This window comes from Megalobrama amblycephala, linkage group LG23, assembly GCF_018812025.1.
Source record: "Megalobrama amblycephala isolate DHTTF-2021 linkage group LG23, ASM1881202v1, whole genome shotgun sequence".
In the NCBI taxonomy this organism is placed as follows: domain Eukaryota; kingdom Metazoa; phylum Chordata; class Actinopteri; order Cypriniformes; family Xenocyprididae; genus Megalobrama; species Megalobrama amblycephala.
In genome coordinates, this window is record NC_063066.1 from 23,554,385 (window position 1) to 23,567,494 (window position 13,110).

Below are 13,110 nucleotides of genomic sequence, written 5' to 3' on the forward strand. Positions count from 1 at the left end.
AAGTCTATGGGAAAAGTGCATGGGCTTTCAATTGAGGGAACCCGTGCGCCACTAACTTCCGGGTTGGCCTACAAAAACACGTAATTCCTGGGGTACTCTATGATGACGCAGCCGTCTGGGCAGAAGTTTGATACCGCGACTCCGCCTCCGGGCTCCAATGACGAGTCTTTCTGCGCATGCCCAGGTTCCAAACTTTTTTTTTTTTTTTTGACGTTTCTGCGTAACGTGTCAGCGCCCATCGGCATCCATTTTGGCTTCAGTTCAATACAATGGAAGGAAGCGGCGTCGCGCCATCCATCTTTTTTTACAGTCTATGTGCAGAACACACTGAGAAAACTTAGTCAGCCGACGAAGAAAAACTGCCTGACGGCCAACTGTCGGCTTGGTGTGTTCCTGCCTTAACTGTAGTGATATAGTCACAAGCCATTATTCCTCGCCCAGGCAAGTAGAAACCGGAGTCCTCAAGTATAAAGACATACGTAGAATGATCCTAATGTTAATGTACAACAGCTTCCAAAATGTATGTACAAACAAACAAACAAAAAGATGATCCTAAATGTATCCCTCTTAATAAATCGCTGTTCATCTTAAATCCATGCACAATATGAACAAGTGCATTAAATCCATCTACAGACACCTACAAATATGCAGTCATGGTTCAGATGAAGTACAGCGCTCATCATCAATGGGCAACAAAAATCGCAGCACTCTCTCTGAAAACGTATGTGCTGCATGGCCCGTTTTTTTGCCAACGTGTGTGAGATATTCCATGAATTCATAAACATTCATTCATTTCAGTGATGCAAATATCACAAAGCAGTTAAGATGTTGCTCATTTGCGCATATAATAATTTTAATGCACTGGACTTGACAATAATTGGATATGACTATCTATTCATCTTCACATCTTAATAAACAATGTTGGATTATTTTAATTACTGGTTTAATTACTTCATATGCATGCTCTTTAGTTGACCTATGCCTTTATAAATCCAGATTTGCTCCTCACTTTTAAAGTAGGATGAAATCCTTGGAATTTAGGATCAAATCCATTGTTATGTGCTTTTCATGAACAAGGCCCCAAGACCAGGAGTTGAAGGGGAAAAGTTGAGCCGAAACATGTCTTGGTAGGGAGCAAAATACTCAAGGAAAGCTGGATTCCATCTGATGAAGCAAGCTTCTGTCCAAGACAACAGTCTCAAAGGAAGTGACTGAACCGGGCATAAGGGGAATGCCTTCTTTAGACTACACAATTTTAGCCAGATCTTGCCAAGATCTGCTTGACATAGGGTGTCGTGGGGATTCATAAACTCCAATGAGCATCAGTATGCAAGATTTGATCGTTTCCTCTCATGTAGTGTGTCACAGTGGATGACAACCGATGCTGCGTCCGAGATGCTTCACAATGTCACAACAGAAAGACTAGCCTCCAGAGAGAGGGGCAGGATGAAATACTCAATTCAAGATGGGCTATGTAGGGCAGGGGTATTTAATTAAAGTTCTAAGAGGTTCAGTCTCTATACCCAAAGTATACTTCACTTTATACACGTACGCAAGGGTCAGCGTACAGTGCGCGTGATGCAAATTTTGTCATCAGAAGAGTACACGCACCGCCTGATTTTTGTAATTTTGTACGCACAGGTCACACATGTGCATTTATATATTTTTTTGCAGTAATCAGTTTATCCACAATGTGGCAACCGTGCCCTGGGGGCATAGATTCACAAGGTAGTCAAAGAAAACCTGCATAAACAGAACGTAACGAGTGCAAGCTACAGCGACAAAGGAGGCCTACATAGACGAGAGACTGTGCGAAGAGGTTAGAAAGTACCCTCATTTGTACAACTCTAGCATGAAAGAATAAAAATATATTTACATGGGTTGTAACCTGTGGCAAGAGATTGCTCAAAACAGTGCATGCTTCGAACACCTGTATATGCGTATGCGTCAAGTGAAGAATACTTTGCAAGGCTGTGCGTTCGACTGTAACGCAAGTGTACGTGTAAAAAAAATAAATAAATAAGTATAAAAAAATTAAAGTATACCCAGGTCTTATATTCTTCCCAGCAGAGGTCTGGACAATACTTTTTTGGAACAGTTATCCTAAACACTCCAAATAGTCATCAAAGATGAGAATCTTGGGCCCCGAGCAAAAAGCATTTTTTTTAACCAATATTTACCCAAAAAAAGTCTAAATGGAGTAAGTATACATTTAAACATATGTATATATATATATATATATATATATATATATATATATATATTCTTAAGACTAAAATTTTACTCTGAGCAGCTTTATACATACGACCCCTGATCTTATATATATATATATATATATATATATATATAAGATCAGGGGTCGTATGTATAAAGCTGCTCAGAGTAAAATTTTAGTCTTAAGAATTTCAAAATTCTAAGAATGTTATTTTACTCTTATTCCTAGACTTAATAAGTGTGATTCATAAAGGTTCCAAAGTGTTAAGACTAGGTCTTAGCTCCTAAATTATTTAAGAGTGCTGGAGAGGTATCCCAACCTAGGAGTAACAAGATGGCAGCAGAGAGGAGAAGACTGCACACTTTCCATCAAAGATATAATGCATTAAGAGTTACATGATGACAGGGAGTTTATAAAATGATAAAAGCTTCATTGTCAAGGTATTCATTTTGTAACTGACCTAATAAGAAATTTAATAACTTATTATGCTCATTAAATCTTTAAGACATTTTTAATAATATTTGAATAAAGGGTGAATATGTACATTTTCCTATGATGAACATCACTTTTGGCCACTACTGTATGTCAGTTCATTGACTTTCCAACTGACCATCAAACCATACAGTAAAAGCAAGCCATTTTTATGGGTATTTCGGGCTTCCCTGGAGTTGTTGGAGCCATTGATAATGAAACGTTGTGTAAATGAGACATATCAATAAAAAAAAGGATTCCACAGCGTCAATTCTAATGTGTGATCATTTTGCATATTGCAAGGCAATTTTTTAAAATAAGTTTAAATATTGAAGTTTGTGCCTTCATTAATGATTTTATTTTAATTACATTAAAGGGGTCATATCATGAAAATCTGACTTTTCCCATGTTTAAGTGCTATAATCAGGTCTCTGGTGCATCTACCAGCACAGAAAATGTGAAAAAGGACAACCCAGTAACCTTGTTTTGGTATGCCTTTCTCTAGAAAGCATGAGACAAATATAGCCATTCATTTTGCTCCCCTTGTGATGTAGGAAGGGGATCTTATTATAATATTACCGCCCCCTGAATCTGTACGTTTCCCACAGCGCTGCCATTGTTTTCACAAGTGACGATACCAACTAATCCAATTTCATATATATTTATTTTGTGATGTTGCAAATTGTCTTCCTGAATGTGTTTAGTTAGCACGTTGCTAATGTACTGTTAAATGTGGCTAAAGTTACCATTGTTTCTTACTGTATCCACGGAGACCAGAGCCATTTTGTTATTTTCATTTTTAACCCAAAAACGTGTGTAGTCTGTATAATTCATAAACGCATCTTCATTCTTATCGAGTCTTTCCAACAGTGTGTAGCTTTAGCCACATTAGCTGTGCATCGCGCTATCAAAATAATTCAAAATCGAATTTTAGCAAACATCCACAAAATACATGCCATACCCATGTTATATGCTGCATCAAGAACTGTTTGTTATGATCTATTTTGTGAGTTATATTTGGAATGATGAACGAGCTTGGGGGCTTACTACTTACTGATTCAGAGGTAGAGGGCAGCCATTTTGGGTTGACATCATTGTGTTGTTAGTTCACAACACTTAAGTGTCACCTCAGTCAGCACTTAAGAATTAGTCTTGCACTTTGCTGAAATTATCTTTTAGCTTCTTTATAAAAGTCTCCTACTCTTACAAAAGTCCTACTTTTTACTAAGAATTTTTTGACACTTAAGTCAAAGCTTAAAGTCAGAGCATTTCTGAGAAGTTTATATGGGCCCTGTTTCCTCTTACTCCATTTAGACACCTTTGGTTTGGTTACCCATATTCTTAAAAAAAAAATCTTCTTTTGTGTTCAACATAAGAAAGAATACAGGTTTGGAACAACTTGAAAGTGAGTATAAATGATAGAACAGAGTCATAAACCTTTGTTGGTCACAAGGCTACTAACTTCCATGTTGACCTACAAAAATACATCATCCCTGCACATCAAAGAATGTGTTATAGTGGCTCAAACTGCCAATACAGGTGTAACAGGTTTTAAGAGCAGCCTAACGGTGTGAGAGACAATGGATGTGAGGGGAGGAGAACCTGGACAAATAGTGTATTGTCAGTTCAACAATGGTTCAGAGTTAAGAACTGGTCACACAGAAACCAGAAACACACACCTGTACAACTCAACATCCATTCATCTCACTGCTATGATCGATGGGTTTATGGGGTTGTGGACAATGGAAATCTTGAAAGAGTGGGTTAGAGGCACATCATCATTATACAGCTGTACCTGAGGAGTAGGGATAAGGGTGAAGGTGAAGCAGAGGAGTCGGGTACCAACCTGTAGGGGAGTGGGGCAGACGGGACGTGCGGTTGCTTGAACTCTGTAAGTTAGCCTCCATGCTGCGGCTGTTTCTGACTGCCTCCAGAGAGTGCAGGCTGGTGCGCGGGGTCAGGTTAGGCATGCTGTGCCTGAGCTCCTCTGAAAACCACACATACAGCCTGCTTAACACACTACCTGCCCACCTAGAATATGTTGCTGTTTGAAATGCAGAAGGAATACATGCAGGTGCAATACTGATCAGCCAGTCGACAATATTTAAGGGGGATGTTCCATGCTGTGTGTTTTCTCTGCGGTCCACTTATATAGTTTATCATGACCACTTTGTCCCTCTCTGACCCTTAAGATCAAACAGGTAGTTTTTGTTGCAGAGCCTATAAGACCTCACAACACCTCTTCATATGTGAAATTAGTAACAGTGCTTTGTTGTGAGCTGGGACTTTGCTGACATATTTAAACCAAAACTGGTTTAAATTTCCCATCCTTCAATAACAGCCTCTTTGCAAAGTTGCATTACACAGTTACAGACAATCTGCACTTAAATGTGCTGCTCAAGGTGTCAAGATCAGACCAAAATGATCAGGGACTTTCAGCTGCACATTTTACTCTTATCATTCGATCTTCTAGTATTTAAGAATAACAGAATCTATTCCGTTCTCACTTTGCTACCTCACTGCAAAGTTACTGATTTCTCAGAACACAATCAGAGCATTGTAACAGCATTTTTTTAAGAAAAATATCCATATTTAACACTTTATAGACCCATTTGGAGCAGACGTCACAGTCAAGTTAATTCCAGATGCACGAGCATATTGGTGGCAGAAAAATAGTGGTAACAAGTGGAGGAAAGTGTGCAAAATCCACAGAATAAGAGAAAAATGTTTTGTTGTGCCTTTGGATGTCAGAATCAGAATGCAACAAATATAGTCTTCAATTTTATAGAGTACCGTCATTGAAGACGCCCTTTGAAGCTAAACGGAGACATTTATGTTGCAAGTCACAGACTGGACTAATGAAACCTGCAATGATTAGTCTACTATTAAAGCATGAATTTGATGTGAACATTAAGTTTACATAATATTCACATAGGAGACATAAATACATAGCAGTTACAGCATGAAATATTTAAACCTATAACATTTTACATAGATAATTTTTAAACATAGCCTAACATTTTTGTTTCACAATTGACTATTTTTCTTGCATTTGTATGTTTATATCTTCCAGTTCAGACTTTATAACACACAATTGTGAGTTTATATCAGAATTCTGAGAGGAAAAAAGTCAGAATTGTGGAATATAAACGTGCAATTCTGAGGAAAAAAGACAGAATAACGAGTATCTCTCACAATTCTTCTTTTCCTTCTAAGAATTGAGAGATATAAACTCAGATTGGCCAGAAAAAAAGTCAGAATTGTTAGATATACACTCAAAATTAACTTTTTTTATTCTTTTATTCCGTGGCTTCCATAGACTGCTACTGCAAAACTGTCATTCTCTGCCACCAAGTAGGCTCCACCCACAAAAAACATCATCGCTGTTTGCAAACACAAAATAGGTCTATAAACTATAATCAATGCGCGTTCATGAGAGATTAGAGTTGCGGCAGAAGGGTGACCTCTGACCCAAAGTATGATGTAGGACGTATGGTGTAGGAGTAACGTAAGTTTAGGTGAGAACTGCCCCTTTTTCCTAAACATCTTGTACTGAAAACTACAGCAGTGCCAAGTATTTGGTCCTCAGAGGCAAAGGTGGTACATATTTATAATCTTAAAGTGTGTTTGTAATAAACGTCAAGCCAGATTTCAACACTAAGTGTATCATTGTTAGAGTTTTGACCAAGTGTATCATTGTTAGAGTTTTGCAAATCAAATCAGTACATACAGTAGATACACAAGTTTACTCAAGTTAAATATGTGCCGGTGTAGTTTATCTTACTGTTGCCTTTGGCTTGCTAAGTTAGGGTTTATGAGACACTTAATATTCAGTAATATTATTGATTTGACTGCACTGACACGATTGTATGAGAACAAAACTTGAACTGAATTGATGAATAATGTCTTCTGTAGAGCTGTTTTACAGCATAATTAGATTTTGTCTCATATTTGATGAAGTTTGCATCATTGATTGTTATTTCCTGTTTATTACTATGAAGCTGCTTTCTGAAGCTGTACTGTATTAAGCATTATATAAATAAAAGGAGACTTGACTTGGCTACTGTAAACCCTTGACGCAATGTGACGTTCAGAAAATGATAATTTTTTACAAATATTTAAACTTTTTGGAGCAAAAACATTGCTAACTTCATAAGCTAACATCCAGAAACAAAGATCTGAAAATGCATTTCATGACCCCTTAAATGACAATTCTTCATTCTACAACTCAGCATCAATGATCCTTAATATCTACGGGGCAAGTGCATCCATAATTTAGTTCATCAATCAGTTATGCTGTACAAGCAATTTGCCTTAAAATTGGAATTCCACCAGGCTTATGTATACCACAAAACACTGATTTCATATCTGATTAATATACTAAATGTCCTACCCTCACTCTTAGACCCTGGGCCCTGTAAGGAGCGGCGGGACATGCGTGGACGTGGGGCGGCCAGGCGGCTGTACTCGGCCAGTGTGCTGGGAGAGAGACAGCGGGGAGAGCTGTGCGGCGAGGGCGAGTAGCGCTGGAGACGCTGAGGCAGAGAGCAGCATTCATCCTCCTCGTCTTCCTGACTGTAGGAGTCAAACTCCTGATCGCTGTAGGTGCCTCGACGCAGAGACTGCAGGGAGGCAGATGAGCTGCGGCGCGAGGCCGAGGTAGAGGCGTAGTCCTGTCGGAGACCTTAAAAACACAAAGACATGCAACTGGCTATTATAGTGCAGAAAAAAAGCTTATTTGAAATTGCTGATGGTATGACATCAGTAGTATTATTACAACAAAACAAGCTTGAAAGTCAAAAATTAAAGCTTTGAAGTTGGTATAACAATAATTACTAAAGATTTTGAAATGTATTTGACCATTCAGTTGCATAACTGCTTTACTACAAGGCACAAGTGCTCTTCACAGAACACATGCACACAGAAAGCAGCCGCCTGTCTATTATACAGTGCGTCAGTACACCATAATACTGATCCTGTAGCAACACTGGTATTGATCTTTTTGACTGTAGTACTGATATCCTTAGTGCCAAGTTTGATCAACACAGGCTGAATGCTCTAAAGGGTATTACAGAAAGACATTTATTCAATGGGATTTTAAGCCTAATCAGTTAGGAAAGACAGACTTTCATTACGTTCTGACACAGTGCTATGCTGAGTTCAGTAAATGTAGCTTGCAAGCTGTAGAAGTTGCATTTAATAACAGTATGTTGACTTCTGTACACTAAGAGATGTGTTGTTTTTGACAATCACTGTTTATAATGAAAGACTTATTGAGGTCAATCTCTACTCTCTACATTTCATCCATAAAGTCGACAACGGCATTTTTGAAACACATTTCTGACAAATTACATTTCTGAAAAAGCATATTCAACAAGATAAATGTTATGCAAGGTTTTATTTTGTCCATAGTGAATTGCTGATGGTGAAAACTGGTCATTCCATACCAGATTAAACAAAGTCTGAATATGAGATAGCAAGAGATTGTGGAAATTAAATTAAAATACTATATAAATGACCAAGTTCAGGAACTGGTATTAATAATATAATCCGATTTTGATTTCCTTTCAAAATTAACTAATATTTTGTCAAATCACCTGCAGACTACAAACCCATAAGGTTTGTCAAATAACAAAACTTGTGCGCCTTCACCCTCGACTAGGGCTGTGCGATTAAGCCGAATAAGTGAGTGTTGTAAAATGCAATCTACTGCTGGTAAACTGCGGGATGTCCTTGATATCAAACGGTTATTAAAAGCACATTAAGCCGCAAAAGTGGTACTGTTCCCTATGCGGCTGTCTGTGCGCGTGCTCCAAGACGGGGCAGAACGCGCATAAGAAAAGCATACTTCGAATACGCGCCTAAGTAGTCAAATCACCTACACACAAAAATGTCAAAATGCTGTTTTGGCAAGTATTGACATAAACATAGTCGGTTATGTCTTAAGTGAATGTAAACAGTTGAGAAAGAAAACGTGTAAATGTATATTAAATCCTAATAAATCTGCTGCAGTCATTGTTAATCAAACAACAAAAGACAGATAAAAATCACTCACTGCTCTTGAATGAATAACTTTTGTAGATGTAATAAGGATTAGTCTATATTTAATACAGCAGTGTTATTTTACATTTAAAGGCAGGGTAGGCAAAAAATGTTGTTCCAAATTTGTTTAAACTTTCTATATATATCAATGCATAATTAAAATGTAAGTACTCTGATAAAAAGAGTATAAAAATCGAGTGACTCTAGACTGTTTGATCTGTATTAAACACAGCTCATTATTTCCATCCGGGACGAAACATAGGATTGGCTTAGGCGACTGTCACTCTCTCGCAACCATGGCAACCACCCTTTTGCCACACAAGACCTGCCCACTTGCGCGCGCATGTTTGATTTGGGGAATTCAAGAGGCATGGATCCTAGGAATACCAAAACAATGGCAGAGAAACAGCAAGCAAAATTCACAGTACGTGAAGGCAAACCAGGCAAAAAAGGAAGACAGTAACAGCACAAGAAAAGGCAATGAACAAAAACACTTTGGATAAACAAAGAAATAAAACGCGAGTTAATATCGGCGTGGCTTTCCAGCGATGGCGAGAACTGAGGGAACTCAAGGGGCTGAAAAGTGACTCCTTGATGGCTTTATTTCTGCTGGACAGGTAAATCTTTCTTTTTGTATTTTGATCATACATATTTTTTTGTTTATTTTTTCATGAAGCATGTGTCATTAGCACACGTCGCTGCGTAATATAGCTTACATAACATTACTTAGCGAGCCGTAGTAGAGACGATAAATAATCTATAGGCCTAGCTCAAGATGATAGCTATAGTGTTGAATTGTGCATAATTTTGCTTTAGATATCTAAATACATGTTTAACAGATAGTAGGCCTAACGTTACTCCGCATCTAGGAACTTTTCTTAGAACTATATTTACCCTCTGTCTAACTCTTTTACCATGTTCACCTGTAAGTTTACCTGCACGTTTTTTTTCGCCTTTGTTTTGTTTTTATATTCTCTACCTATGTTTACTGATGTCTTTATCTTGTATCTGTGTGTGTCGTACACACTTTGTTGTATGTGTGTGTTATTATTTTGTGTCTGCAATGCAGTTGTGAGTTGATATTTGAGTGTATGTTACTCTGTTTATCTGTAGAACAACGTATATGTTATGAATCTTAGACGAAATTCATCTTCATCACAGTGTAAATGATGGTAATGGAAAAACGTGTATCATGCAACCTGTTTTTAGCTTTGCCTTATAGATAACTAGCTCGTTAGCGAATCAAAAAATATATATTTTAAACTTTACCAATATCAATATGCTAGCTTGATAGTGAGTACTAAAATCTTGTTTGTTTATCTTCATAATTATATTATAAGTTATTTTTATTACATGTGATTCTGACATGATGTCACTACATGTACTGTGCTCCTTCCTCTCCGCTCGTCTCAGGTAAATAATGCGTCTTCCAGCTCAGTGGTCGGAGTCGCGCGTTCATGCGTTTTGGGGGCGTGGCTTTGGAAGGAGCCCAGAAGGGAGGGGGTGGAGTGAATGGAAATAATGAGCTGTCTTTAAAACAGTCGTGAGAGGTCTACAGACACTCGATTTTTATACTTTCTTTTTCAGAGTACTTACATTTTAATTATGTATTGATATATAAATAAAGTTTAAACAAATTTTGAAAAAAAGTTTTTTATACATTTTTTTACCTACTCTGCCTTTAATTACTTTATTCAGTTTCTATTGTAGGCTATTACTTAGCTGAATACCACTGTTAGTACATCTTCCTGAAAAACCTAAAGCACTGTTTATTTAATTTGTATTTTTGTCTGTTATATTTATTTTATGGCTTTGTTTGTAATGTGTTTCTTTGTTTTTATTGTATTGCTGACTGTATACTTGTCTTCTGTAACTGTTTTGAGGACCTTCTACTTACATTAGTTAAGGGATAGTTCACCCAAAAATTTAAATTATCCCATATTTTACTCACCCTCAAGCCATCCTAGGTGTATATTTCTAATTATGGATATTTTTCTTACATAAGCTTCTCTTCAGATGCCCCCCTGGAGCCGTATTGATTACTTTCATGATGGATGGATGCACTTTTTTGGGCTTCAAAATCTCAGTTACTATTTACTCCCATTATAAAGCTTGGAAGAGCCAGGATATTTAATATAACTCTAGATTGTGTTTGGCTGAAAGAAGAAAGTCATATACACCTAGGGTGGCTTGAGGGTGAGTAAATTATGGCATAATTTTATTTTGGGGTGAACTAACCCTTTAACCTAGTATTAGTTTTTGCTGAAGAATCGATAATTGTGAAAATCCACTATCTGAAATTACACATATCATGAAATAAGACTTGAATCATATCTCCCACCAATAATCGTGTCAAATAATCATGATTTCAATATTGACCAAAATAATCGTGATTATGATTTTTGCCATAATCGAGCAGCCCTACCCTCAACTGCTGTGTAATAGTTACACAACAGACTCAAGTTAATCTCTAAAAGTGTTCTCGATACACACATAACAGTGGTCTACAGTTTGCTTGAACCATAATCAGATCTTGCTGTTGAAGCAATGAGTTTCAAACAAATGACAAGAATAGAAAGCATTTTCATATCTTACATTTATTTGCATTTTGCATGAATAAATGGTGCACTGTGGTGAGGTGAAAACCCCTCAGGGTCTGGATTTGTCTGGTAAAGCATACTTACTCTCCTCCTGCAGACGAGCCATTATCTGAACATCAGTCAGATCCTGAAGCTTATAGCCCATGGAGATGGAGTCATCTGAGGTGCTTAATTCACTATCAATAGAAGACTGTGAACTGAGAGCAGAGTGGACACCAATGTGACCTGTAAACAACCGAGAACATACTCAATTTTAGGGCTGCAACAACCAATCGATAAAACTGATAATAGATAAAAAGAATTGTCAGTGAATTTGATTATCGATTAAATCGCATCTGCTTGCTGTGCACAGAAAACATCCGCCAATTACGACACTTTCAAAATGTGAATAATGCATTTCTAGAAAAATACCAAAAGGCACAGAGTCAACTGCTGTGGGAAAAGTGCAGGAACCAAGTTGTGTCCCAAACATGAGAAAGCTTTATATTAAGTTTCAAACTCACAAACATTTACCGCAGCTTGCGCTGTCAGATGCCTGTGTTGTTTAACATATTTGAGATGTGTTTTCCCCACGGAATAACTTGCATTTGATTGTTATACTCTGTAAAGTAAGAAACCCACGCAAGTATTTTCTATTTTGCATAAAATGCTGAGAGCAAGCAAGTCTATGGGGCTGTTAACACGACACCGTTTACAACTAAATATGTAAAACTGTTTATTTTACATGGCAACAGTGTTTTGGGGGCCTTAAAACACACTTTTGAAAATGGATTTCAAAGTTTTTGAGGTAAAACTTTACAATAAGGTTTATTACTTAACATTAGTTAACTACATTAGTTTTTGATAATGGTAATTTCAACTTTTACTAATACATTATTAAAATCAAGAGTTGTATTTGTTAACAGTTAATGCACTGTGAAGTAACATGAACAGACTCTGAACAGCTGTATTTTTATTAACTAACGTTAAAGGTAAATACAGTACCAAATGTATTGCTCGTTGTCAGTTCATGTTAGTTAATATATTAATATTAACTAATGAACCTTATTGTAAAGTGTAAACCGTTTTTTAAAAATGATACTGTTAACTTCATGTAAACTTGTGAAAATGGTGACATCATGTGCATGCATATTACATGTTTAGTCTATAGGCTTTTGTAGTCTTTCTTTACAAAGTAATGTCACCAACTACTGGCGTAATACCGCAGATGTGAACGGGGGTCGTTTTGACAACGCTGTCTGTATACATCATTGTCGTGTAAACGTACCCTGTTAACCTTTACTGAACGAGTGCTAATGTGCATATGTACATCAAAACAGACGGAATACAATAGAATGGGATTTTGATAGACGTTAAATGTATGTTTAAAATGCTAAATGTAAAACAATTAATTGTATTTTATGAGAGCAGTAACTATAAAGACATCATTGCATTGGTAAATATGTAAAATAATTATTTCAGATGAGTGAATGTTTAGTCTGTGCTTTTTTTTTTATTACAGTCTGCATGTTTTATAATGCAATGCTTATATTTGAACCTTTTTTCACATGATTTATGGCACAGCACACATAGATACATTCAAGGGTTAGTACACCCAAAAATGAAAATTCTGTCATTTACTACTTACCCTCATGCCGTTCCACACCCGTAAGACCTTAATTAATCTTCGGAACACAAATTAAGATATTTTAGTTGAAATCCGAGGACTCAGTGAGGCCTCCATAGCCAGCAATGATATTTCCTCTCTCAAGATCCATTAATGTACTAAAAACATATTTAAAT

At 37.0% G+C, this 13,110-nt stretch overlaps 1 protein-coding gene across 4 annotated transcripts in view; it reads right to left on the bottom strand.

Annotated features, from left to right (window-relative positions):
* Nucleotides 1–13,110, bottom strand: part of zgc:66447 (SLAIN motif-containing protein-like) — a 34,656-nt gene that overhangs the window by 3,302 nt on the left and 18,244 nt on the right. For all 4 annotated transcript variants that reach the window (XM_048176115.1, XM_048176117.1, XM_048176114.1 and 1 more), the window contains 3 exons: nt 11,413–11,553; nt 7,080–7,370; nt 4,533–4,673 (listed from right to left, as the gene is read on the bottom strand). In XM_048176115.1, coding sequence (XP_048032072.1) covers nt 4,533–4,673; nt 7,080–7,370; nt 11,413–11,553 — 573 coding nt within the window. The remainder of the gene's footprint in view (nt 1–4,532; nt 4,674–7,079; nt 7,371–11,412; nt 11,554–13,110) is intronic.